The 27924-nt window shown below is 49.7% G+C and overlaps 1 protein-coding gene across 2 annotated transcripts in view; it reads left to right on the forward strand.

The window, feature by feature from the left end:
- The window catches only part of Ntn1 (netrin 1), a 200533-nt gene that overhangs the window by 144866 nt on the left and 27743 nt on the right, over positions 1 to 27924 (forward strand). For both annotated transcript variants that reach the window (XM_052756795.1, XM_052756794.1), the window contains exons 4-5: positions 5717 to 5866; positions 9188 to 9241. In XM_052756795.1, the coding sequence (XP_052612755.1) occupies positions 5717 to 5866; positions 9188 to 9241 (204 nt within the window). The remainder of the gene's footprint in view (positions 1 to 5716; positions 5867 to 9187; positions 9242 to 27924) is intronic.

Genomic DNA, 27924 nt, shown 5'->3' on the forward strand with positions numbered 1-27924 from the left:
GGACCTTACCACAAGGGCACTGCCATTCATTGGCTTTTCTTATCACCCTTAAAACCTACCCTTCTTTACTCAGAGGGTATAATTTGGGCCATCCTACTCCAGTGTCTGTGGGAAAAGGCCTTACTTTGGGGGAACTGGGAATGAGTGCTGGGTGGGGCTCCGTCCGGGTTGCATTTGGCTGTAAGTAACAGCAAGCCTGCCTCACGGTGGTTGAAACAGGTCAGAGCTTATTTCCCCCTGGAAGAAACAGAAGGACGGAGGGTATCCTGAGAGGGTGAGGAGTCTGGTATTCTCTCTCCTCAGGGCTGCAGATCCTTTCCCTGTCTCATTTCTATGGTGACTCCTCACCAGCCTGTTCCCTTGTCCTCCGACAGTCACACTGTTTACACAGGGTTGTTGTGGGGACTGAGTCGATGTTATGTTGCCGATGTGTCTAAGGGAGTCTTGATGGGTATACCTCTGCTGGCAGTTGCTCTGTTGGTGCCATGATGCAGCCTGGTGATGGTCACAGTGGCCTGGATGTGACCCTTTAGTGACTTCCATGCATAGATAATGACTTGTTGGTGTGGAAGTGTACTACAGACTACTGCCCCATTTAGACCAGATGCATGGGTTTGCTTCCTATGGAATCTTGGGCAAAAGATTTGGAAACGCAGCAGCAAGCATTAGCTTACATCTCATCCAAGGATGAACTGTTAGGATGAGCTGATCATACAGAATACATGCCAAGAACAGTCCTCCTTTGCTGCAGCAGACTTCTTCTGGTCCCCACCCTTCCCAGCAGTGGGCCCGCCAAGGTGGCTGAGGTCACCAGCTTTGAAGGGCTTAATGCATAGTCTTTAGTGCTCCTCCACCCAGAGCTTGTGCTGGGCCAGCTCCTGCCAAGATGAAGACACTCTGGGCCAGTGCTGGTGCCTAGGTGTGACGTAGCTTGGAATCTTCAGTGACCAAGTAACCCTTTGCGAACTTCTAAGGATCCAGAAGTTACTGGCACATGGTTGTATGGCATTGGCATCCAAGGAGGACGGTCTTGGTATAAATTTAAGGACTGCCAATGGGCTTGCAGAGCAGGCCAAGAGAGGTCAGCCAGCATGAGAACCTGGTGTCCCCACATGCCTGTGCCCAGGCCGACATCTGTGGCTCATGACTGAGATCCTGTGCTGTGACCCTCTACTTTCACATGGCCAACTATGTGTTCGTATCATTCACCTTTCCTACTGCAGGAAAAAGTCAAAGCCATCCCTTCCTCAATCTCATCCTTCCCACAGGCCATCAAGACTGGATCTTTCCCATTGCTAACTTTAAAAAAGGGCACAAGAGCTGGGCGGTGGTGGCACACACCTTTAATCCCAGCACTCAGGAGGCAGAGGCAGGTGGATCTCTGTGAGTTCGAGGCCAGCCTGGTCTACAAAGCAAGTTCCAGGAAAGGCACAAAGCTACCCAGAGAAACCCTGTCTCAAAAAACCGAAAAAAAAAAAAAAAAAAAAGAAAAGAAAAGAAAAGGCAAGGCACAGGCTTGAATTTAGGGTACACCGATAAAGACAACATCTCAGCAGAGACATGTCCCCATCTCCAATGCTGTATTAGTTATTTTTCTCTTGGTAGTAACAAAGGCAGCTCAAGGGAAGACAGGTTAAGTTTGGCTCACAGTCTCAGAGGGTTTCCATCCAGGATGGCAGAGGTGACTGGTCTATGCATAGCGCTCTTGGGCTGGAGGCAGCTTGTTTATGTGGAGTGAGCCAGGAAGCAGAGAAAACTGGAAGCAGGGGCAGATGGAGCCATCAAAGGCCCACCCCTAGTGACCTACTTTCACCATCCACAGCCTTCAGAATTGCACCATAAGCCGCATAACAAATGCTCAAAATGTGCGAGAGCTATGAGGGATGTTTCAGAGTCTAATCTAAGAAAGGAGCAAGATGGGAATGGTCCCAGTGCTTCTCAGAGATACTGTGTCATAGGAGCCAGCAACCACCAGCCCACCAAACCCTTCTATCCTCCATTCTGTCAGGCCCAGCCCCTTCCTCCTCCTAAGGCTTCCAGAAGTTTTTGCATGTCCTCACAACACTGGCACAAACATATGCTCACATTGTTCTCCTTTTTGAGCGCTATGGACAGGCTGGCTCTAATGTGCACATCCCCCTCCCCCATCTCCCTCCCAGATGCTGGTCCCTGTACTCTCCCAGGCTGGAGGCCTAGGGAGAGGCTGCCTTTTCAGGGTCCATTGAGGAGGGAATTTTTCACTTTAGCTCTTTGGGAATCTCAATTCTCATTTATTTTCCTAGATATTTTTGCCCCCTTTGGGGACAGAAAGACAGCAGCATACGGCATGAATTGAAATGGCTGCAGAATGCATTACTGGCACACACTGCCCTCCTGGGCTTCCTGCAGCAGGAACAGGCATCACCCGGCTTCCTTGACCCCCATTCCTTCACCAGTAAGGCCACTGCTCGGGAACAGGTGGGCAGAACTTAGCAAGAGGCCTTGGTGGCCTCTGCCTGGGCAGGTAAATGTTGCTTAGAGCCCCATGGTGGTGGCGGAGATCATCCCCAGAGTTCTGACTGCATCATTGCTAGAACACAGTGAGGGAGCTTCAGGATGCAGTTGGATGTGGGGCCACCCAGCGCTTACTCTTCAGAACCAGAAGGGGGGGTCATAAGATTCCCACAGTGACCTCTGACCTGAAAATCATTGGCCTTGCTTCACTCCCAGCTTGACTGTTCCATTCCTGGGGGGCCCCAGGAGGTTAGCCTGTAACCAAAAGTTTTCCTGTGTCCCACCTGGCCCTGAGGTCCCACAGTGGCTTATAAGATAATCACTCAGAGGCTTATATTAATTATATCCCATCTCCTAGCTCTTTCATCTTAAATTAACCCATTTCTATTAATCTATGTTTTGCCACGTGGCTGTGGTGTTACCGGTCTGCTGGCATCTTGTTGCCCCTTGGGCGACTGACTCCAGTCTCCCTTGACTCCGCCCTTCTTTTCTCTGTATCTCTGCTTGGATTTCCCACCTGCCTCTAAGCTGCCTTGGCATAGGCCAAAACGGCTTTATTTATTAGCCAATGGGAGCAACACATATTCACAGCATACAGAAAGATATCCCATAGCACTTCCCCTTTTCTATCTAATCAAAAGGAAGGTTTTAATTTTTACAGTAAATTTACATATAATAAAACAGTTATCAAGCAAGAATTATAGACAATATCTAGTCTATTTGTATTTGGCAAAATTAAAGAAAATACTCTGTCATCTATCTTATTTTTGTGATTCTAAAGTTTGGGATCTAGTTTACCTTTTATCATGACTAAGGAAAGCTATAATTATAGCTATCTAGTCTTTAACTCCATCAAAGACCTGAGAAGGAACATAATAATACCTAAGTAAACAGGAAATGCACTATAAGCAACTTCTGAAGTTCTAGAAATGACAGAGACAGCTGGCTGCCTGGACAGTCACCCAAAGTTCCTCTGCAACATTGGGGCATCCATCTTCAGCCTATAGGACTAGAGTCTCTCAGTCGCTTCTCCCTGTGTCCTGTAGAATGTCTGGCAGTCTCCTCTGTGGAGCAGGAACCTGAAAGACCATCTTGCCTTGTTTAGGCAAAGTTTAGTGGTCACTTTCCCATGAGTCCTGCATGTCCAGTCTATACAACATCCTATCAAGCAGTGGATGTAAGGACACTTTTGCCCAGTGGCTAACTTTTGCCACAAAGAAAGTAAACTCCATAATGTGGGCACAGTCCCCTAGGTTACTTCCTGCTTATTGGGGGCACTGTTAATCTTATGGGGATCCTGAGAAAATTAAGAATTATATTAAATCTTGGCTGTAGTGGTCTGTGAGGCTGGATCGTCTCAACCAGTTGCTTTGAAGCTGTTTTGGATGTTGGATCATCTGGGCCATGGCTGTCACTGGAGACCTTTCAGGGGGTCTTGGTTGATCAAACCATATTAGCCTGGAAGCAATCTATAGGTTCTCATCTTCTGTGGAAACAAAAGCAGAACCTCTTTTCCAAAGCAACATATCCTTAGAAATAAATTTTAAAGTCAAAATACCTTTAAAAGATACATATTGGTTTAACTTGGTAGCCCATACAATTAAATGTCTCTCTGCAGTTAAAAATCCCAAAAACAATATAGTAATCTGTAGTATCCAGATTCTTTGTGTAATTTTCATCTTTACGTGGCTTAACTTTCATATTGCTCTTATATTCTCTTTAAAGACTTTATTTTTTAAAACTATTTATTTCTTTATATAACTGTCTATAATCCTTTTCCTCTCTCTTCCAAGCCTATGTACACTTTTACACACATTGTAAACCGTTGAGAGTTTTACTCCACCTGAATCTGTCTTATTGTGAATCTGTAATCATTTTTTTGACCATTGATTTAAACTGCAGTGTGGCTTAGGACTGAAGCGGCAGCCCTGGCTGCTGGCTCTGCCAGTGTCAGCTTCCCCACATGGTGGAGGTATGTTTCCTGGCCATGCTCATCGCTGACTCTGGGAAGCAGTGGGTCTATGCCTCCTATGCCTTCATATAGCAGCATGTAGCCCAGAAACCTTTTTTTCTGGGGGGCTGGGGGGGTTCTTCTATTAAAAGCTAATTCTATCATGTAGTGCACTGCATGGCTTGGAGAAACCTCTGTGTACTGCAGCGGGAATCCGCCATGCTGTACGTCAAGCCCACATGCCTTGAACCCGCCATACTGTAGCTCAAGCCCACATATCACAGCGTCTCTGTATCACGACTTGCCTGAGAGACACAACTAGGAAGCTGCTCTTGGCTCCATTTTAGTAAGTTCTCTCAGGTTTTAGGTGGAAACTCTTGCCCCATGTGGGGCGCCAAAATGTAGTCAGAAGTTTTCTTGTGTCCCACCTGGCCCTGAGGTCCCACGGTAGCTTATAAAATAATCACTCAGAAGCTTATATTAATTATATCCCATCTCTTAGCTCTTCCATTTTAAATTAACCCATTTCTAGTAATCTATGCTTTGCCATGTGGCCGTGGTGTTACTGGTCTGCAGGCATCTTGTTGCTCCTTGGGCTGCCGGCTCGAGTCTCCCCTGACTCCACCCTTCTTTTCTCCATATCTCTGCTTGGATTTCCTGCCTGCCTCTAAGCTGCCTTGCCATAGGCCAAAACAGCTTTATTTATTAGCCAATGGGAGCAACACATATTCACAGCATACAGAAAGATATCCCACAACAGTTAGCCAGTTCACCGGTTACCCATTTAGTTGGGGGTTTTAAAGTGTTATTGTGACCCAGAAGTCTGGGTTCTGGGCATCTGGCTGCTGAGCAAGCCGGGGCAGCATCCTGGGCTCCTCCTTCCTGTGCCTCCCTCTGACCAGCATCCAGACCCTACTTCACCTAGGGAATCCACAGAGAAATCTGGGAGAGAAGCCAGTACCTCCACCCTCCAATGCCCCCCCCACCTCCATCCCTTGACGTCATATTTGAGCATCAGCCCTCCTCCTGAGCTTTGAAGGTGCTCCCTGGCTCCCTTGTCTTGTTCTTCAAGCAACCCTTTGAAGTAGGTCCATTTTGATTTTGTTTTCCTGTTTCTTGGTAGGTAGGCAATCCACCTCAGATCTTCTGGAACGTGTGTGGACGTGGTTAGGCCTGCCTGTTCGTCTTCTCCATTTTTTTTCTCACGGGACACCCCTGGGCGGGAAGGGCGCTAACTGCCTCTCTGACCCTTCTGTTTTGTGCTCTTTGCAGCCTGTGATTGCCACCCTGTGGGAGCTGCTGGCAAGACCTGCAATCAAACCACTGGCCAGTGCCCCTGCAAGGATGGCGTGACGGGCATCACCTGCAACCGCTGTGCCAAAGGCTACCAGCAGAGCCGCTCCCCCATCGCCCCCTGCATCAGTATGTGAATCCCCTCCTCCCCTCTGCTTGGGTGGGGGGACCCTGTGGGGCTGGTTGCTGATGTCCTGTGGGTTCAGCCATCACCAATAGGAATTTTTTCATTCACTGGTGCTCAGGGAGATCCTGTGAGAGACTCCAGGTCTGGAAGCTCCTTCAGAAGCAGCTATGCACATTAGAGCCAGCCTGTCCATAGCCCTCAGTACTGACAAATGCTGAGTCACTAGCTGCAGGGGACAGCAAGACTCCAGCATGAGCCCCACTCCTACATTGCACTTTGACCCCAGACCCCAGGGGGATAGGGGCTGCCGCAGCTGCAGATTCAGAAGAGAGCAGACCAAAAGCCTTGGGAGAAGTTTCTCAGGTTCTTGTTCATGGCCCCTGTGAATAGAGCACCAGAGTGGGGATCCCAGAGAGGCGTTACATGGAGAGGGTGGGTCATCCTGGCCTTGGCTCTGAAGGTCTCTGTACTGCGTATCTGGTGGGTCATACTGCTGTGACCATGGGCAGAAAATGAGCTCTGGCTGACAAGGGAAGCCTAACCTGGCGAGGCCCAGCCTCGTCCTGTTGATTCCTTGGCTAGGACTGACCAAGCCAAGGAGGGATGACTGGAGCAGAGAGAAGAGAGTCTCAGCAAACATGCCAGAGTCCAGGGAACCAGGTGTATTCTCTAGAGAGTGGGCTTGGCGAGCTCTGCGGGGGGAGCTGCCTGCCGCCTGCTTTTGAGTGGCACAGTGCCTCGAACCTTTTTAATGATTTAAACAAAAATCAAAGGAAGGATACTATTTCAAGACACAATAAAAAAAAAAAAGCATGCAAAGTCACTGGGCAAGTGCTTGGGAGGCAGAGGCAAGAAGATTGCAGGTTTGAGGCTAGCCTGGGCTACATAGTGAGACCCTGTATTTAAAAAGAGAAGAAGGGAATGAAAAAGTTACACTGTCTGCAGCTGCTTTTGTGGACCAGCAGAGCTGCAGCAGATATAACCTACAGAGCCTGAAATAGTTACTACTTGGCCCCTTTCAGAAGTCAGTCAATCTCGACTTCTGAGGTTCTGAGTCCCTCAGTGGGTTCCAGTGACTGATTAGTGATGGGGATTCAGAATAGCCCGAGAGTCTTGGGGCCGGTGCCTAGAGTCTCTTTATGCCAGGAGCCTAGAGTGTTCCTCATAGAAGTTACAGTCATCATCCTTGCCTCAAGCAGGTGAGAGCCTTAGACAGTCCACACCTCACCTGTCCCACTACATGTGGCCTTTGCTTCCGGAACAAGTCAGCTCTGTTGGTTCCGACGGCAATTATGACTGGTCAGTGAATCAAGAGTCTCTGCCAGGGTGTCTCTGCAGGGCCAATGAGGGACTGGATCCTGGTGTTCTCCCAGGGTACAGGAGATGGACAAGGTGCTTAGGCTGGCTGTTTCTCAGTGGAAGGGCACATGGCTCATACGCCCCAGGCCTTGGGTTCACCTCCAGCACTTGAAGGAAGGGATGGGAAGAAATCCTTCCCATGATGACATCCAAACACCACTCTCACAGTATATAGAAACCTTTCTCTCTGCACGTCCCAAAGCTGTGAGATGAACACTTTTAGAAAGCCAAGTGTATCTGGGCCTCTGGAAACGTGTTCTGCCACTGCATAGCCTCTTTTTAAAAGAGGGAGAGGAGCCGTCAGGTTGCTCAGAAGGACAAGAACTAACGTTTCAAAATCCCCCAGAAAAGAGCATCGTGAAATGACCTTTCAAAACTAGCGCCTGTGCCTTCCCACATGCTGCTGTACTGTCGGACTTGCTTTTGAAAAGGGAGGGCTCAAGCTCGGGGAACCACAGGCCTTATGTATACATCCCCGCTTTAGACACTGAGTTTGGGTGGCCAGTGTGCCTGCCCCGTGGCCATTGGTGTGAATCCGCCTCTGTAGACCTGCAGTCTTAGACTAGGCCATTTGGATGGACGTTGTTTCCAGAGAGTTTCTGCTAGGACCAACCTAGCTTTGTAGGACTAAGAAAGGACCTGGCTTACGTCCAGCTTCCTAATGAGCTGCTGTGACCGGAGACCAAAGAGATGTGTGAATGAAGTCACTGAGAGTAAATCTGCCCCTTGCTGTGGGCTGTGTCCACGGTCTTTACCTCCAAAAGGCACAAAGCATGGTTCCTTTGGGAGACACAGACAGACAGATCTCAGGTCAAGCCTCAGGTCTGAGGTGTCTAGAACCCGAGGTCAGAGGAAGTCTCACCACCGAGTCAGATGGTGGCTACAGACAGGAGGATCAGAGGTCGGAGGTCACTCACCAGTGGTTGTGTGCTCCTTCTAGACCAGTGGTTCTCAACCTTCCTAATGCTGCAACCCTTGAATACAGTTCCCCATGTGGTGGTGACCCCCCAACCATAAAATTATTTCGTTGCTACTTCATAACTGTAAATTTGCTACTGTTATGAACCATAATATAAATATCTGATAAGCAGGACATCTGATATGCAAACCCTTCAGCCCGGAAAGGGGTTGTGACCCACCAGTTAAGAACCATTGCCCTAGAGGGACTTTTGGTTTGGTCCTGTCTAGAAAAAGGAAGCCCAGACTTCAGACAGCTGGTGGGTGAATCAACGAAGTTGACTGGCTGAACTTCTTCACCAGTTGGAGCACAGGGATGGGTCCAGGAAGTAGAAGGGCTGAGCTGAGATAGAAGAGAACACTCTAAACAAAGGCCACGCCCAGCCCTGCCCCCTGCAGTCGTATCCCAGTCCACCAACTAATAGACGCCTTAGCCAGTGAGAAGGGAGTCTGGGGAACTAGAGCCAGGCTGCAGATGCATCTGCCGCTATGAGAAGCTTCCCCAAGGGCAGGTCCCCAGCCCCTCACACACCGTCACTGCTTTAGATCCTTCCTCCCACCTTTGGGTCAACACTGTAGATGAACAAGGCCCAGGTAGCCATATCATGACGAACAGGGAGTCTAAGGAATCCCGGGGCAGAGCCAAGTTGACGACACTCAGACAGTAGGTCCCAGATGCACATGCGTGTCAGGGCCTGGGTACAGCATCAGCCCTGTGGACTGCCAGCCCCTCCCGCTGCCCCGACTCCTGACCCTCCTTAACAGATGAGATTCCTGATTTCCCTTCCCAGTGAAGACGGGAACACACTGATTGCCCAGGATCCCTGGGACCGTGCTGCCAGCACCCCTTTTCTCCCCAACTTTTCATTCCTTTGAGCTGAGCTGTGGGGTGGGCATGGGGGAAGGAGTCTGTGCTGACACCCTTGTCTTTCCAAGGACTAAAATAATGTCTTTTTTTTTTTTTTTTTACCTCATTTTCCCTCCTCCCTTTTCTGAACCTCGTGAAGAGATTCCTGTAGCACCACCCACCACCGCAGCCAGCAGTGTGGAGGAACCTGAAGGTGAGACATCCCTTTAGCTTTTCGCTGGTTATATTGGCCATGTGGTGGGACATGGGTGGGGACTAGAGGCCCAGATCCTTCTGTGTCCCCCAACCCACGCGGTCAGCTGGGGTCTGTTTCATGTGAGTGGTCTCCTCAGCTGCTCTGAAGAAGGAACTGCCAGACGCTTCGTTATAACTCTCCTCCTAAGAATAAAGTTAAATGTTTTACCGGAGCCAACTGCAGGTGGAACTCTTCCTCCTTGTCCTCGGAGGTTAAGAAGTTGCCAGAACCTCAGAAATACTGGGGCCAAGGATTCCCCTCCTTCCTGGGGTTGCAGGGGCCCAGGCAGGGAATGAGAGGAAGGAGTCCCTGGGCACTGGTTCATGGCCAGAATTCAGGAGCTCTGAGCCCCAGGATGGGGAGATAATCCCATTTTCACATCCACCTGTTACCTGAAAATGCAGCCTTTACTTCATGACAAAGGTAGGTCCCGGCCCCAGCTGCCAGCAGTTTCTGTGACATGCTCACCATAGCAGTCATAGCTGTGTTCACGTTACAGACTTGGTGCAGATGCCAAGAGATGCTGTGTGTGTCCCTGGCTGCTTTGCAATTACATGAGTCCCCAGACCCGCCACTGGATGCTCATCTGCTGTCATTGAGAAAGCACACAGATAACATGACTGCACCATTGACCTGGGAGAGTTCAGATAACTGGACTTCAGTAGTATTTTCCTATGTACGGATAGATTCTCCTTGTCTTAGGATGGGGTGGCTTCCTGATAAGATTATTGTAAGTGAGAAATACTGTACAATGCAGTATTTCAGCCTTCAGCAGCGTGTCCTCACCCAGCTGAGCAATGAACAATGGGTGAGTGTCGCACCTGTCTTGGAGCGGATGGGGACAGCTCCCTGATGCTGCCCAGCATCGTAAGAGAAGGCAAGGTCCAACCTCATTCGTTCAGCCCAAGGAAAGACGCAGCAAGTTCATAGCATGGCTTTACTCAGTGCTTGCTGTTTTCACACCGTAGTAGATCCAGACTATTTTAGTGTGTGTGTGTGTGTATACTATTCTAAGAAAGGATTTACTGGGCTTCTTGTTGCAAGAAGAGGTTTCACATCCCTGGTTTGGGCACACAGGGAGCTTAGAGCCCCATGGGATGGTGTGCCCTGTGAGGTCAGTATGGGACCACACCTGGAGACCCTGGACCTGGGGCAGGAGTGGTAATGAGTGGCAGATTGACATGAGGACTCTTCTCTAGTCTCTGTAGGGAGCTGTAGGTGAGCGTGCACATTCAGGTGGTCACCTGACTCTGGATCTAGGGGAAAACTGTCCTGGGAGCTTGAGAGAAAGTAGAGTCAGGACTTGAGCATCTGTATCCACAGCAGCTGCGTGGGAGTGCCGGAGTCGTGCTGGGACAATCGGAGATGTCCCTGGCCCGGGCAGTTTGTTGAGACTTCTAGTACCCCTGGTTGAACCCCTGCTGGGAGAGAGGTAATGACAAGGGCTAGGGACGCCCATTCCAGGGTGCCTGGGTGCTAGGTGCCAGAGTGGAGCTGTAGAGGCTGGAATCTCCCGCCCACTGCCCTTCTTAGCATAGTCCTAAACGAGGCCAGGTCCAGAGGACAGAGCTGGTCATTTTCTATACTGATTTCTTTTTAGAATTTAAAGTTTATTCTCCCCAGCTTCTTGAGAGGTTAAGGCAGGAGGATCCCTTATGTTCACAAGTTCAAGGCCAAAATGGTCAACATAGTGAGACTTTGTCTCATGAAAATCACAAACACAAATAAAAAAACTGTTCTCTCTTGCTGAGGACAGGATACTTTTTTTTTAAAACACAGTGTTGTTGTTGTTGTTAATTAAAAATTAAGTCAGAGGCTGAGGGTGTAGCTCAGTTGAGCACATGCTCGGCATGCAGGTTTAATCTCTGCCATCAATGAACTAAAACAAGAATTAGGGGACAGTAGTTTTGAAGTAAGAAGATGTTGAAGTGGAGATTGGATTATTTTTATGTGTGCATGTATTTGCATGTTTATATGTATGTGTGTAGGTGTATATGCATGTGTTACCACATGTTACCACATGCCCGAGGCCCAAAGTTGGCCACAGATGTCTTCTTCAATTGCTCTCCACTTTATTTTTTGAGACAGGATCTCTTGCTATAGTCAGAGCTCTCCATTTCTGGCTATTCTATCGAGCCAGCTTGTCCTGGGCATCCCCCATCTCTGCCTTCTGAGGGCTGGCATGTCAGGCAGCTGCCATGCCTGCCCAGCTTTTACATGGTTCTGGGTATCTGAACTCTAAGGGTGTTATCTGTTGAGCTGTTTCCTTGGCTCCAGAATTTCAATTCTTTTTTCTTTTTTTCTCTTCCTTCCTTCCTTCCTTCCTTCCTTCCTTCCTTCCTTCCTTCCTTCCTTTCCTTCCTTCCTTCCTTCCTTTTCTTTCTTTCTCTCTTTCTCTCTCTCTCTTTTCTTTTCCTTTCTCTTCCTTCTCCTCCCTCCCTTCCTTCTTCTTCTTCTTTTTTTTAAAAGATTTGTGTCTGTGTGTGAGTATGTGCAGCTTGCCCTCTGAGTTCAGAACAGGGTATTAGACCCTTTGGAGTTGGTTGTGAACCGCCTGATGTGGGTGCTGGACATTGAACTTAGGTCCTCTGGAAGAGCAGAAAACGCTTTTAGCCACCGAGGCATTTATTTCTTCAGGCCCCAGATTTGGTTCTTGATACTTAGTGGTCATGTGACTAGCCAAAAGTGACAATGATACACGTGAGTAGACAGACTCACCTGGATGAGCTTTTGGGCTGCCCAGGGCTGTGCAGAGGTAGGATACACAGCTTGCCCTGGGACAAGATAGACTTCAGTGGGCTGTCTGTCTCCTGGAAGCTTTTCTGGACCTTGCAACTTGACTTTGGGTTTCTTGTAATTATTTTTGACTTTTTACCTTCTGATAGAAAAGGGCAACTAAAGGGGTGAGAGGGGTGGAGGCACTCCTGAGGCATCTGTAGACTACAGGAAGCCCGTGTGAAGCACCGGAAGGTTCTCAGCTTTAACAGACAAGTCTAAAACAGCTGTGGTGCTGGAGAATCCAGCCTGAGGCTGTGGGAATGCTCCGCTCCAGCCTCCTCTGAGCCACACCCACTCCTAAACTGGTAGCTGTTTTAGCAGTCTTTGGTTAGCTAATTACCTTTTCTGACTCCTTTGGATCTTGTGACTGTGGCTTCTTCAGTTAGAACCTTAGCGAGTATGACTTGGGGCTTGGAGCAATGCCTGGGGCCTCAGCCCAATCTTTGCAGCCTGCCCTGGTGGGCTCTGCAGAGCAGGAGCCATTGCTGAGGCTCTGGGGGCTAGCCCTTTGGGATGTCCTATCACAGAGAGCCTGGCTGGCTAGCTGAGACACTAAGCTGGAGTCTGGGAGGCACCTGGGAAGTGGAGCCTTGGCGCTTGGCATTTCCAGACTGCGCACTCCCACAGGGAGTGAAGACCCTTGAGTGAGGCCATCTGTGGAAACTCTGCATGCATCCACATAACAGAGCAGAATGAGTAAGCCCTGAATGTATTCGCTAAGCTGAGGGACGAGACTGCGCCCTGAAGTCATCAAGCCCTTGAAGAGGCAACTTCCTTGGATAACACCCTTTACTGCTCTCAGGCAGGTGGTAAAAACTAAGAGGTCTGCAGCAGAGAAGGCCAGGAAGGAAGGTAGGAAGCCCCCACTCAAAAAGGGTGTCGCAACCAAGGCTGCCTGGGACACACCTAGTAACTGGGCTCCTGATCTGCTGCATTTGCTTTTATTGGAGTCACTTGGGTGAGTGGGAGGAGCTCCGGTTTGGATGGCTCAGAGGGTATTGGTGCTACCACAGCTTCTTCCTATTGAAACAGAAAGGGGTGGGGCCTAGTGCTCTCACCCTGGTGCCCCTGGGGAGGAAGGACCCTTGCTCTGGCTAGAGCTTCCTCTCCTGCAGAAACACCTGCTCACTCCCTGGCTGCCCCCCTATAATCCTTCCTGAGGCACAGGGATGTGCGGGAGGTTGCAGAGTGCTTTGCTGCTTTCTGTGGAGGACCATCCAGCCCCAGGCTAGCTTCAGAATGCCCCATAGGAATTCCTTGAGAATTGAGTAGGAAAGAGACACACGGGGGCTGCATCAAGAGCCCTTCCTCCAGAGCTGGTGAAACCCATAAAAAGGAAAGGTAACCTTTGCTGCCCCCACCCCCACCCATTTCCAAGACTCTTCTTCCTTGTGGATGCTAGACCTGAGTTAAGGTCCAGGAGTGAGGAGCTAGCCACTTCGTGGGTTCCCCACCTCTCAGCAGTGGTCTTGGGCTCTTCTCCAGCCTTGCCTTTTTCATAGCTTCTGTCCCATTGAGAGTCCTTTGTGGGCTTTTTGCTACTGCTTCGGTGGCCCTGGGGTAGGGCAGGAGTGGCTTTCTAGGGTACCGTGTAGCCTTTCGGGAGAGCCCAGAGAGAAGACTTGACAGCCAGTGTGCTGGAGGATGCTGCCCTCAATGCCAGCAGGTATGCACGGAGGTAGAGGCGTGTGTGTGTGTGTGTGTGTGTGTGTGTGTGTGTGTGTGTGTGTGTGTCTCCTCTCCAGCTTTTTGCTAAAGAAAATGAGTTTATAGAGATCTGCAATGTGGGCCAGCCTGGGCTCTCAGGTCCCCAGAGCGCCGCTGATCTGATCTTGCCATTTCTTTCTCTATGTAACTTATAAACGAGAATCCTGTTGCGAGGGGTTGTGGGATTATAACGCAAGCACAGCTGATTCAGGGGTGGACGTGCCCAACAGGAATTAGGAAAACCACAGAAACAGCTGGTACGGGCCTGTAATCCTGCCACTCGGGAGCCCAAGGCAGGAAACTCACAAATTCAAGAACCGCCTGGTCTATAGAGCAAGGTCAAAGCCGGTTTGAACAAATGAGTGAGACCCCTGTCTCAAGGTAACAAAGCTAAAGGAGGGCCGAGCATAGGGCGCAGCAGGAGGCTGCTTGCTGGGTTCACACAAAGTCCTGGGTTCCTTCCCCAGTACAGAAAACAAACACAAATCCAACGCAGGGCAGTGGGGGTGGAGGTGACGTGCTCAGCTTCTGTCTGCTCCTCTGCCCAGGATGGTGGTCTTAGGGCAGAGCACACATCCTTTTTGTAATGCTGAAACAAAGTCTTAATTAGAATAGCAACAGAATGCCAAGCAAAAGTAAGTGAAGCAATAAAACTGTGGGTGAATGCTTTGTTTGTTTTGTTTTGAATCGTCAAAACTGAACAGACACTGAAGAACAGAAGGAAATGGAAACTCATGCCATGTTAGGGAGAGCAAGACTCTCAAACTGTCGAAATGCCAGCTCTCCCGGAAGTGACCCAGAGAGTTAGCATAATTCTGGTCACCGGCTCCATTCTAAAGTTCAGCCAGAAAAATCAATGTGTGGTAAGAAAAGCCAAGATTTTTTTTTTTAAAAAAAAGGTGACTAATGAGGGTAATTAGCTCTCCTGGATATTTTAAAATATTGTAAGCAGGGTGTTTAACTGAGTGTGGCATAGGCATGGAGAAAGGCCCAGAAGGGCTTGGTACCAGGGCAGCGTGTGATTGAGGATGAGGGAGGCTGCCAGCAAGTGCTGCTGGGATAACTGGCTACTTACTTACCAACCATCTTAGAGTACTGTTTCCTGCAGCAGGTCACCAGAGGGCTAAAGAGCCACAAATCATTAACGAATCTGTAACAGTCTAAAATAATATATATATGTATGTATGACGTATACATGCATACACACACATATATACATGTTCATCCATGGGATCTCAGGGCAAAGAAGTCATCCTAGATAGGACATTAAAAACCCAGAAATCATAGAGGGGAAGGTTTTGTAGATATAAATGGAAAACTCCTGTACTTCAGAAATCTCTCTGAGCAAAAGAAAAGACACACTTGAAACTGAGAAAGCTATTATGATGTTGCTGACCAAAGGTCAAAATCCTCCATAAATAAAAAGCATCTACAACTCAATAAGAGATCCTAATGTGAAACTGAGCTGAAGTGAACTAGAAACTCAGAGAATTTGTCCAGATGGCAATGAGCACAGGAAGTCCTAGGCTCATTGGTAACTGTGACAATGTTAACAAGAGTACTATCTTAAAAGCGTATTCGATTTGGTACTCTGTGTGTGTATACAAGGGGGCTGAAACCAGGATTTTGCACACATGAGGCAGGCACTCCACCAGTAAGCTATCTCCCTAGCCATTTTTTTCCTTATTAAAAACTTTGAGATTTAATTTTTAAAATTATTTATGCATATGTGTGTGAGTGTATGTACACTGTGTGTGCAGGAACCCGCTAAAGACAGAAGAGGGCATCAGAGGCCCTGGGACTGGAGTGACAAGTAGTTGTTAAGCCACCATGTGGGTGCCAGTTTCCTGCTCCTCCCCAAGAGCAGCAAGTACACTTAACCACTGTGTCATCTCCGGCCACCAACCCCTTTTCAGTCTGAGACAGGGTCTCACTAAATTGCCCAGGCTGTCCTTGAACTTTTTATTCTCCTGCCTCTACCACCCGAATAGCTGGGATTACAGGCCCCCGCTGCCGGATTTGGGAGATTTGACACTACTTAGAAGAAAAAAATAATAATAATCCCCGGTGTTGAAAAGGGTTGGAGAGACAGACCCTTGTATGCTTGCTATTGGGGGAGTAACTTGTACCTTTTAGGAAGAGAGATTGGTCACTATATCCAGACACGCCTGTGAGCCACGGGCTCACCTCTGCCTAAGGAAATGGTGTATTTGACAGGGTTCGCAGGCGCCAAAGATGATGATTACCACATTGTTCATAGCAATCAAAGAACAAGCAGCCTTCATGTCTGTTTTGTTTTTTGAGACAGGTTTTGGGGTGCAGCCCTGGCTAGCCTGGAACTCAACTCCATATATAGATCAGATGGGCCTTGAACTTGGAGTGGTCCTCCTGTGTCTGCCTTCCCAGCACTGGGATTGCAGCTGTGTACCAACACACCCAGCCTGAAGCACCCAGCTGTTATTCGGTGTGGTTTGTAGGATCTGTGAATGGAGAGATGCTTTCTGAACCCTGCCAGTGACGGATCAGGCCGCGCAGCAGATTGCATGTAGAGAGTCATCTTTGCTGCGGAGGCTCGTTTATAGAGTATTTTGATGAAATCGTTTCATTATGCCTGTGTCTTTCACTGCTTCTCAACCAGGGGCTCTTCTGTTCCCCAGGGGACATTTGGCACTGTCTGGAGACATTTTCAATTGTCACAACTGGGGGTAGGGCGCCACAGGCATCTCATGGGTGGAGGCTGCCAGACACCCCACATGTGTAGGACAGCCCCACAACAAAGAGCGATCCGTCCCCCAAGGCCGACAGCACCAGGCTGTCAGAAATTCTGGTGTATTTATACAGTACAAAGCCATGTGTTTTCTGCAAATTCGGCTGAGAAGCCAGTCTTCCTGGATGGACCGCTCCCTCATTAGCTCTACAGCCCACTGCTTGAATGGCACTCAGGAATCAGAAAGCCCCGCGGCCGTTAAGCTAACTGGTATTTCTGTGGGATTGTGTTTTAACTGTTTACCTGCTCTGTTTTTTTTTCCATGCTAAGATTCGTCTTTAAAAAGTTGTCTTGATTTTTACTATAAATTGATGGCTCTCACATTAATGCGATTTAACTTGTTCAAGGTTTTTTTTACATTGATTTATTTGCTATTGCATGAGTGCAGAGGTTGGGGCACAGTTTGCTGGAGTTGGTTCTCTCCTCCTTCCCGGTGGACCCTGGGGGTTGAGCTCAGGTCATCAGGCTTGGCAGCACGTGCCTTTTCCTTCTCACTGGCCTTGGTTAAATTTTTATTCTGAGAGATTTCACCAGAGTAGCAGGACTGGCGAACAGCAGCGTGCTCATTGCCCAGACTTACCAGTTTGGATGTGTTGAGTTTGTGTCAACCTCTCTTTGCTTTAAAAAAAAAAAATACTTTTAGTCCTGGGATCAGACCCCGGGGTCTTGTGCATGTCAAACAAGTGCTCTTCCCCTGGGCTACACCCTCAGCCTTACCTAACTGCCTTTAAAGAAAAACGTAGACATTATGACAGTCCATCCCTAAATATTTCAGAACACACCTCTGAAAAATGAGTGTCTTGACGCACAGTCCACGTTCAGGAATTCCTTGCTTGTCCCCCAATGTGTTATGCAGCTGGGTCGCTTGTGGCTTACTTCATTAGGCCGTTCTGCGATGATGTGATCCACTAAGCATTGTATTTAAAAAGGATCCTGGGCTGCTTTTGAGAATATGATGAATGGGAAGTGTCACCGAAAGTGAATAGTGCTGCCCATGTGGTCCCTGCTGTCACTGGTAACCCCATGTGCCCTGGAGGAGGAGGAGGCCATGCTGTGTCCAGCCTGAGCCCAGGCCAGCCCCTGGCTTTGTGGATGTGTGAGCTCTGAGTTTCCCTCACAGGGGCATCTCGGAGAGAAATATCCAGAACCATCCTGTGTCTTCTCGGTGAGTGTAGAGGGAGTGGAAGCTAAAAGACTGTGAACAATTTTTTTAAAAGGGTATCAGCCATGGGCTTTTGAGCGGGGAGTTGTTTTGTTTTGAGGTGCTAGGGGTAGATCCCAGGGTTCTTTACATTCTAGGTAAGTTCTCTAACCCAGTTTCATACCAGGGTTCAGCCAGGGTTTCCACCCTCGGCACAAACTGGCTTTGGGCTCTGGTGCTTGTGGTGGTGCCGGGGCTGTCCACACTGGAAGGTGTGGAACTTCTCAGGCAAGTGATGATAATTGGGTGTCCCCCTGGGACAAGGCAGCAGTGTTGGTTGAGCAACACTGGGTTAAACCCAGATGTCTTGATATCAGCCCAGCTGCCAGAACTCTCAGGAAAGGAAACCAGAGATAGAGCCAGGGCAATACAGGCCTCCTCTTCTAGCCAGTGGGACTTGCTCCTACCCAATGGCTTGAGGCCAGACCGATCCCATATGTATTATGGGATGTGTTCTGTATTAGATTGAACTGTATGGAACTTCACCTGCAGGTCACTGATGGGGATCCTCAAGTGGCAATTCAATGTGGTGTGACTGCCCTTGGGCAGCCCAGATGGATCCTTTTCTCTTTCATTCTCACTCTCTAGATTCCCTCTCTAATTCTTCTCTGCTCTGTCTGCCCACCCTCCCTCTGTCCGTCCCTCTGTCCCTCCCTTCCCTTCCTGTCCACTACCTTCCCCGTTCTCTTTGCTTTCCCTGGTCCCCTCCCATCCCCCTTCTTGCTCCCCCTCTTCATGAGCCTGCACAGAGGGCAGGGCAGAGGTCAGCCTGGGTGCAAGCAAGGCTAGAAAGCATCTGTCCCCACCCCTGCTGCCAGGCTTCCCTGTCACCCCAGGCAGCACAAAGCAAGTGACCCTATTGTTCTTCTGTCTCTGGGCCTTTGCAGGTGGAGAGGACAAAGGGATGAGCTCAGAGGCCAGAGGAGCAAGTGGGATAGAATGTTTAGCCCTTCGTGGGCGGGCATTCTTCTCCCTAGGACCTGAGGGGGATGCATGACGGGGCAAATGACAGGTGTCAGGGAAAGAAAGAGGAGAGGGGACCCTAGGACCCCACATCCTGCATCCCAGGGATCTCACTGGCAGAGCCTGTGGGGGTGGAGTGCAGGCGTCAGAGCTTGGCTGAGGCAGGGCATCTGACAGGGCATCTTGGGCTGTGCCAGCCCATACCTCTGCCTCGAACCCCTAAACACCCAGTGAGTACTGGGCTAGGCTGTTGCTGTCAGTGTTGCCCTTCCAAACCCCAACAGCCAGTGAAATGGGTGAGTGAGTAAAAACCTCTCCAACCCTGAGACTGGAGCATTGCACCCATGGCAGCTTCTTTGATTAAGTGGACTGTCAGACGCCAAAGCACCCTGGATGTAATGATTATAACACCCACCACTAGAGCCTTCAAGTCCACCCTAAAGAACCTGGCCATGAATACTTGCCCCAGCCCTGTGGAAGATCCTGCAAGCCACTCCAGAGCCCTGGGCCCAGTCCTCATAGGAGCCATGGAGTTGGGCTAAATGACCTATTAAGTACCCTTTCAGCTCAAATCCTGGAAGCAGTATCAGACATGGTGGCATATGCCTGTCATCTCAACACTTGAGAGACCTTGGCAGGAGGATTGAGAGTTAGAATTTGAGGCTAGCCTGGGCTACACGGTGAGTTTCAGGTCAGCTTGGGCTGTATATGAAGACCCTAGGACCTTTTCGGAAGCCAACTGTGGATCCCCTGAATTCATTTCCCAGCAGCTGGGCAGGGTCTGGTGGGCCAGTGCTGGCCTTACGTTCCTAGGAAAAGTGCCTGGAAGTAGCCTGTGAAGCCCTTTCTAGGTTCTGTGGAGGTGACCGGGGTAATTTGTATCCAGGTGTGTATATAGCCACGGAGGAGGAAGAGGGACAGGGTTTGCCCGGTCAGTGGGTAGCTTTCCTCTGGTACACACAGCCAGTCTTCACACTGGAGAGGACAAGGGGGCCTGAAGTCAGAAGGATACAGATGCTCCATTCAGTTACATGATGCGTAGGCTGTCCCTGCTCCCACCTCACCTCACCTCTAAATTTTGAGGTGAGGGGAAGGGGAGAGAGAGGGGGAGAGGGAAAGAGAATGTGCTGGTATGTGTGTGCCACAGTGTTTGGAGGGGGTCAGAGGGCAGGTCTGGTGAGCTGGTTCCTACCTTCCCTCTTGTGGTAGGGTTTCTCTTGTTGTTTACGCCATGCTAGCTGGCCCACGAGCTTCCACACATTCCCGTCTTCACTTTCCCGGCTTGCCACAGTAGTGCCGGGCTTACAGAGGCACAGAGGTAGAGCATCTATTTCTTCACAGGCGTTCTGGAGATCGCAGCAAAGCTCAGGGCCTTAGGCTTGTACGGCAAGTGCTTTTCCCCGCTGAGCCATTATGCCAGCCCCTCGGGCAGGGCATCTTCTCGGCCGTGCTCTCCCTTGGCTCTCCAAGTTCTGGGTGTGGCCATGTGAAATCGGTCCCCTCCCTCTGTTGCCTGCTTACTTCCAGATGGGACCAAACAGATCATGGACCTGTGTTTATCTTGCACTTCAGATCTGTGAACACAGTGACCCGCTTCCTGTTCCCTCCTTCAGAGGAGCCAGCATTTCCCAGTCTGTGACAAGGTCTCTGTTCCATGGTCTCTGCTTAGGAGTAAAGTCCAGTTAGGTGTGGTGGTCCACACCTGTGATCCCACCACTCGGAAGGCTGAGGTGGGAGGATCAAAAATTCCAGGCTAGCCTGGGCTACATAGTGAAACGCTTCAGAACAAAACATCAGTACATGTGGGGATCAAAGAACGGAGAAAGAATGCGTCTTACATAAGGAAACACCTGAAATGGATGCATGGCAGTGGGACATGCCTGTTCACTCTGGCTCTCCAGAGGAGGTGTGCATCCCTCCCTAACCCCGCCTCCAGGGCATCATGCTGGCAGTTAGAAGTTTGCTGTGCCGGGATTACTCACACTTTGGACATGAGCAAGCTGTCCAGGTGATTTACTTTCCCTCCCAGAGTGCCTGTTGCTAACCGCTGTCTGCATCCTGCTGCTCAGACAGTATCCTGGGAGTAGGATTCATGATGCTCAGACCAGGGGGAGCCTAGAGACAGCTCAGTGATAGGGCCTCCACATCTGATAGATGGAGGACTGCGTCCTAGAGGGGGGCAGAGACTTGCTCTAGGTCACACGGGAGGTTGACACTTTACAAAGTCAGCCTGCCTTCCTTGCAGGGAGAGGTGGAAGGAGAGAAAAGTCCCTACCACTGGAGGGAGATCTGGACTGTTTGAGACAATGGATTGCCCAGAAAGCTGTGTCAAGATTTTTCTTTTAAAATTATACTTTCATGTGTATGAGTGTTTTGCTTGTATGTATGAATGTGCATCGCCACATGCCTGGTGCTCTGGAGGTCAGAAGAGGGTATCCAATCCCTTGGAACCGGAGTTGCAGATGATTGCGAGCTGCCCTGTGGGTGCTGGGAACTGAACCCAGGTCTTCTGCCAGAGCAGCCGGTGCTCTTGACTGCTGACTCCTCTCTCTGGCTTATACTTTAAGGTTTTCTTAAAAGCCCAAACTGGGCCGGGCTCGCTGAGGCGGGTCCTTCTTCCTTACCCACCTGAGCAGGTGGCAGAGCCCAGAGTTTCCTGGCTAAGTATTTGTACTGTCCCAGGAGGCCACCTCCTTCAGCTTCAGGGATGGGTAGGCTCACCGGAGATTCTAAAACTCCGAAGGAGTCTCCATCATCATCAGACAGAGAAGCCTCACGGTCTCCCTTGGGGGCCAGATAATCCAGCATCGTCTTCAGGCTGGATGTCATGCCCGCCCTTCTTCCTGGATGTGTGTGTGTTTTGCTGTGTGTTCAAGAGGTAATACAGTGCCAGCCATTTGTGCAGGTGATTTGGAATCAGGTATCTCAAGTTAGGCTCCCTAGAACCTCGGGGGCCTATGAGAGGGCTTGTTGTGGGGGTAGTTTACTGAGGGGTGCTCCCAGGCAAGGAAGGCAAGAGAGCGTAGGGCTAAAAACACGTGGCTTCCAGACGAAGCTCTGAGGAGGCAGTCATGGGTGAGAAGCTGCAGGTAGGGGCAGAAGCCAGGACATTAATTACACTTGCTAGCATCAGCTGATGAGAGGGGCTGTGGACTCCCTACTGGAGCTGGCTTGAGTCTTGTGACTGCCCAGATACTGCCCAGCAAAGCAGTGTGCATCAGCCAAAGGCTGCAAGTATGTGTGATTAGCAGCCGGCACCTGGGGCAGCGGGGTGTGGTGGGGCAGAAAGGGGGGCAGTGGAGGGACACCCACCACCTCTGCTACCTGAGGCTTCTGTGACCATGGGTTTGGAGTGTATGGATTCAACCAATCATAGACTTAAAAGAAACAAAAACCCAAGACCTCATCTATGCTGAACTTGTACCAATGTTTCCCCTTCTCTTTCCATGGAGAATCCAGTAGCTGTTTAACATTTTCACTGTATCAGGTTCTATAAGCTACAGATGATTTTTAGTACCAGAGAGGATGTGGGTAGGCTCTCTGCACATAGTGTACCATAATGTCTACGGAGGTTGAGTGTCCTCAGCTTTTGGTCCCTGTCAGGGGTCCTGGACCCGTCCAGTTTTGAGGGACAATGGTACTAAGTAATTCAGAAGGTTTTGTTAGGGACCACTCTGGGTTTCTCTTTGCCCACTCTCTGGCAGTTCTCCACTGTAGAAAGTCCTGGCTGTTCTCTGGGGTCCTCATGCCTTTCTCACAGCCAGCTGGTCACTCCGTCTTCCTAATCTCACACCTCTCCTCTGCCATACATGCCACCGCTGCTACTATCCTTACACAGAATCACTTAACTTCTTACGGGCCTGTATTGGTCAGGCATGTGCTGTGACAAACATCTCCTGGAGTCCAGTCATTGTTCGCTCATGCAACAGCTGTCACCCACAGGTGTCCCTAGTTGGATGGTTTCCTTTGGGCCACCCCTGGAGCTACAGAGCTGGGAAGCCCATGGGTGACTTCTATAGGCTTAGCCTACAAGTGTTCAGTATCACTGGTGTTCATGCCTCTTTTGTTAGAACCCAGTCGCATGACCATACCTAACAGCAAGGGCTGCTGGGTAATGTAGGTCATATGTATGCATACATGGAGAATGACACAGTGGTTGGTTACCATGTATAGTTTGCACATAAGTCATCTGGACCACTCTACTGACTCCCGCATCTGTGGCCACCTGTCACTGTGATGTTGTAGTAATTGGCATCAGAACTCAAGGCCGTTTTTTTCTGTGTAGGAAGCAGTTTAGCCCAGTCTTAGCCAGGAGTGTGCCTCCTGCCTAACAGCTGCCTGGGTTTGAGATACAGGCATACGGAGCAAAGGGTGCCCCCAGGTTCAAAGGCATGACCTCATCAACACTGGCTTAACCAACTGAGCTGACCAGGCAGCCAGCAGAGGTGATGCACCAGGGCTATAACCATCCCTTTCTTCCACAGCTTCCCAGGGAGCCCGGCTCAGCTCATCTGAATCCCCCTTTGGTGTTGACAGCAATTCCAGTTTGTGTCTACTCTTGGCTCTCCCTGGAGAAGTATGCAGAGAGCCAACTGGATCCCTGTTGGGGCAGCTTTGTTTTCCCTGCCGAACACAAAATCCCCTGTTCGCTGGGAAATCTGACAAGGAGACCCTGTGGGGCAGGCCGGTGGGAGCAGATAGCAGTGAATACAGCGCCCCAAATAGCTTCAGCTTATTAAAGGCGAATACACGGGATAACTCTGCCCGCCGAGTGGGAGATAGAATGGGGGCACAGAGCTGTTACAGTGGATTAGCAGCCGCAGACGGACGGAGGCAGGTGCAGCCTTTTCTGCAATTTGGAAAGGCTTAGGAAAGACAGAGCCTGTGCTGTGAATCCTTCTCTTGGCCTCGTTTGGGCGACAGGCTGAAAGTGGGGGATTTCTTGCTCAGCCTGGCTTGGGAGTAGTTGTTTTTTTTTTTTGTTGTTGTTGTTTTTTTATGTTCGCCTTGTCCCTTCACCAACTCCCAGAATTCCTTGGGAATTCTGAGGAAGTTGCTCACTTGTCCGCTTATTCATTTTCTGCATATTCATCCATGGTGCATTTTTTAGGGCCTGTCGTGGGTGCTGGGGTTACAGTGCTGAGTAGACAGCACTGTGCCTTCCCTTCAAAGGACCCTTCAAGTTGTACTATGTGAGAAAGATGTGTAAGTACAGTGGATGGCTCCAACTCCGCTGTTGAACTGTTAACCAAACTCCAGGTCCACGGACACTAATGTCACCTTCTGTGGACTAACTGAAATTGCCGAGAGCCTGCTGGGTCCTTGCTGCTTAACGGATAAAGCCTCAAGTCCAAGGTGGCTCGCTGATCTTCCAGATGGGCTGCTGTTTCCTAATGGCACAGATGGCAGATAAGAGAGAATGATACAGTGGTCCCCGAGTATCCACAGGGAATTGATCTCAGGGTACTAGAATCCACAGATGCTTAAGTTCTTTCCATAAACTAGTATAGTATTTGCATGTAATTGTCCTACATCCTTCCATATATTTTAACTCATCCCTTGATCGCACATGCCTAAAATGACATACATGCTGTGTATACATAGTGCATTTTTCAATTTAATTTTTTATTTATGTCTGTGTGTGTGTGCCTGTGTTTGTGTGTGTGTAGGTATATGCACATATGAGTGCAGTACTTGAAAAGGCCAGAAGAGGGCATTGGATTCTCTGGAGCTGGAGTTAACAGCTGAGGTGGGTGCTGGGAACTGAGCTTAGGTCCTCCAGAATAGCCACACACACTCTTTAACTATTGAGCTAAAGAATGGTTTTCTTTAGAGAACGATGATAAGGAGATGTCCATGTTTAATACACATGCCTTTTTTTCTTCTAAAATATTGTTTATCTATAGTTTGTTGAATTTGTGCAAGCAGAGCTGTGATTGTGGGGGGCTGACTGAACTTAGTGTCAGTGAAATAATTGGAAATTTGGAGTCTTCAAGCAAAAGCTCTAAAAGATTGATCTTAGGAGGCGGAATTGGAATCTTAGGAAAGTCTTAAGATTCGACCTCCAGCCTCTTAGTTTGGATGTAGATCTTTGTCTCTGCATCTTTTCCTCCTAGGATGAGTAGTTATCCCCATCTCTCCTAGCAGACACCCCTCACCAGCTGGGTAGCTCATCACAAGCAGACAAAAGCTCAGTCTGTACTTTCCAGGGTTTGCAGAACTCTTTGGGGTGGTGAGAATTTTGAACTTTGACGCTGATGAAAGGTTTCAGAACTCTTGAGCATGTCTCTGGGAGGAAGGAAATAGGATGTGGATCAGCCCTCAGAGCCACCAAAGAGCTCAACTACCAAGTAAGGAGGCATCTAAGACCAGACAGCCCTGAGTTAGCCCTGTGAATGAGTCCCATGGGTTGCTGCTTCCAGGCTTCATGGGTACCAGGTGTCTGCCACACATGCCCCCGACATAAGTGAAAGCTGATTGGTGTTTTGTCCACCAGAGGTGTTCTGGATTCTCTCTAAGAGGCCTGCCCAGGAACTCCCCAGCAGGTAGTTCAAGTATACTCATGGCCATCACAAATTTGAATCCAACCTGGGTAAAATCCCGTCTTAAGATGAAATATCAATGGATTTGGTTGTAGTTTAGTGGCGGAGTGTTTTCCTAGCATATGTGAGATCCTGGGTTTAATGAGAGAGATTGGGGGTGGGGCAGTGAATATGAATAAATATTGCCTTTTTTTTTTTAAATGAGAGTCATGAGCATCTGTGGATCTTGGTACCTATGGATGGTCCTGGAGCCTTTGAATCTCCCCTAGATACTCGGGTGACTGTGTATAGACGCCAGGATATTATGTTCATAATGTGGCAGTAAAATTTACTCTCAGTGTTTGTAAACAGAGAATAATTAACCTATGAATAGCGACCCGAGGGGCTTCCCTTGTGGATAGCAGTTCTGCCTCTTAGAGAGCTTTCCCTGTTCACTGCTTCTCCCCAGAGAACTGTGAAAAACAGCTAAGTGACTCTCAGTGTTCACTGGCTTCCCATCATGCTTTCCAGGGAATCTGGAGCTGTTTCTCACTCAGCACTCAGCACAGCTGGCCACAAAGTGAATAGGAGGCAGATTCTGTCCCATTCTCATGGCAACAGCTGAGGAACAGGGAGGGTGGATGGGCAGACTCTCTGGGGGTTCTAACCACCACACTGAGTCGGTGGTACTGGTAGCCGAGGGAGTGGGCTCTTCCTGTAGGAGTCTAGAGGGCTCTCCTGTTGGTTCAGTGGTTGGGTTGGTGTAGACTGTTCCAGAAGGTAGACCCTAAGACTATCTGGAGGGTTACAAAAGTCAGGTGAGGCTCAGCCAAGAACAGTCCTGTTCTACCCTTGGGCCAACGGGATAAGAACTTCAGCTAGCTCCAGAGGCAGCAGGAAAGAGAGGATGGGCCTGCCGCTGGGGTCATGAGAACTCCTCCAGCTCTGCTACAGTGAGCCCCGTGGCCTGTGTTCATTCCTGCAGTCCATGGAAAGTTACGGAATGGGTCGTTGATGGTGAAGAGCTTATCCTTTAAACATCTAGAAGTACCTTACCGAGTTCTAGGCCCCAATGGTGCTGTGGGTGCTGGTGACGTCTGTCCTGTGGTTGGCCAGGGAGGTGGGTGGTCTGGATGATATTTATTGATGGTGCTTCCCCTGTCAGCCCTCATTTTATTTTCTGGAGATAAGTTGTTTATCACAAGCCTTTCAAACTAGGAGCCCCAAGTGCCTTGTCTTTCTTGCGTCTTCTCTCTGTTATTTTCTTTTTCCTGTCCGAGTTCTTCTTCAGTGCCGGTGCCAGAACTCATCCATCATTTGGACGGAGGATTTTAGAAACAGTTTGGGAGAAAAGGAATTTCTTCCCTGGGCCCAACAACACTTCGAATATGGCAGGCTGTGAACATGGCTTGATTTCCCAAAGGCATGGCTGGTGGACTGAAGGGCAGGGCATCACGCACACAGGAGGCCGTATCCGGGGAAGGGGGTGATGGAAGGGATGGATGATACAACAGCAGCCACACAGAGGTTCTTGCCCAGGTCCCTGAAGAAGGGGTGGCCCTTGCATGAGACAGAGACACTTAGGGGGTCAGTGCTCACGTGGTCCTCAGAGCGCCCTTGTCGTTGGACAGAGAGACCTATCTTAGGAGCTCCAGGAAGTGGCTGACACAGCTTTTTGGGGCCTCTGTTTTCTCGTGGGTGGCAGTCAATACTGGTTCTGCTTCTTGGTGGCACGGGTCACACGGTAAGCGGGGTGCAGAGTGCATTGGCAGGGGCCATCCTAGTTTTCCCTCCCACATCCAGGCCTTCCTACTACTTGGATTGGACACCGTTGCCCTCCAAGGCTGAGGTCGTATCTGCATGTGGGGTGCAGGGGAGTCCTAAAGTCTGGGGTGGTCTGCATGCTATCCCTTTGCATAACAGACATTGGCTGGGGACCTGTGGGAGGATAACTGAGGGTCAAGAGAAAATTCTAGATGTCTGGGAGCTGGTTTAGCCAGCCAAGGTGTCCTTCCTGCAGTCAGGAGGGCGGTTTGCAGCCCTAGAGGCTCTGGGCAAGAGGCTCTAATCTGATTACATGCTTTATTTGAGCCAATTTGTTTTCCAATCCATCTTGTTCAGCAAGAAGAAAGAGCATGCTGAGGACTCATTTGCACCCTCTTGTTCCAGTGGAAAAAGAGGGGCTGCTCCCTCCTGTGGTCAGTACAGCCCCTGACCTCTTCCAGCCTGGAACCCCACCCCCAGCCAGACCGCGGCGGCCCTAACACTGTCACCAGCCTCAGGCGGAAGGGCCTGCCTGTTCGGACCACTTCCTTAAGCCCAGCACACCTCTGTCTTTCCCTTTGGGGGTCCCAGTGTGTTAGGAAAGACTGGAGCAGGATGGGCCTCAAGGCCAGGTAGCGTGGGGCCGGGGCTGCTCATCTCTAGGGGCTTCCCCTGCACAGACCTCCTGTCTCTGGAGTGAGAGCGGCCTGCAGACTCCAAGGGCTGGTATTTAAAATCTGCAAATATATTTTCATAATAAGGTGGTGGATTTTGGATCCGTGTTATTAAAGTCCAAATAAAACACCAAAGCCCATCCAAGCTCCCGGGAGAGGGAAGATTTATCGGCCCCCACCCTCCTCCTCAGGCAGGGTTCCGTGTATGCCAAGCCTCACTTTTTATGTATTGTGGTGTTTCCCAAATTGCCTTTTTCCATCCTTTG

This window comes from Peromyscus californicus, unplaced genomic scaffold (genome assembly GCF_007827085.1).
Source record: "Peromyscus californicus insignis strain IS unplaced genomic scaffold, ASM782708v3 Scaffold_3__1_contigs__length_106647218, whole genome shotgun sequence".
Taxonomy (NCBI): Eukaryota; Metazoa; Chordata; class Mammalia; order Rodentia; family Cricetidae; genus Peromyscus; species Peromyscus californicus.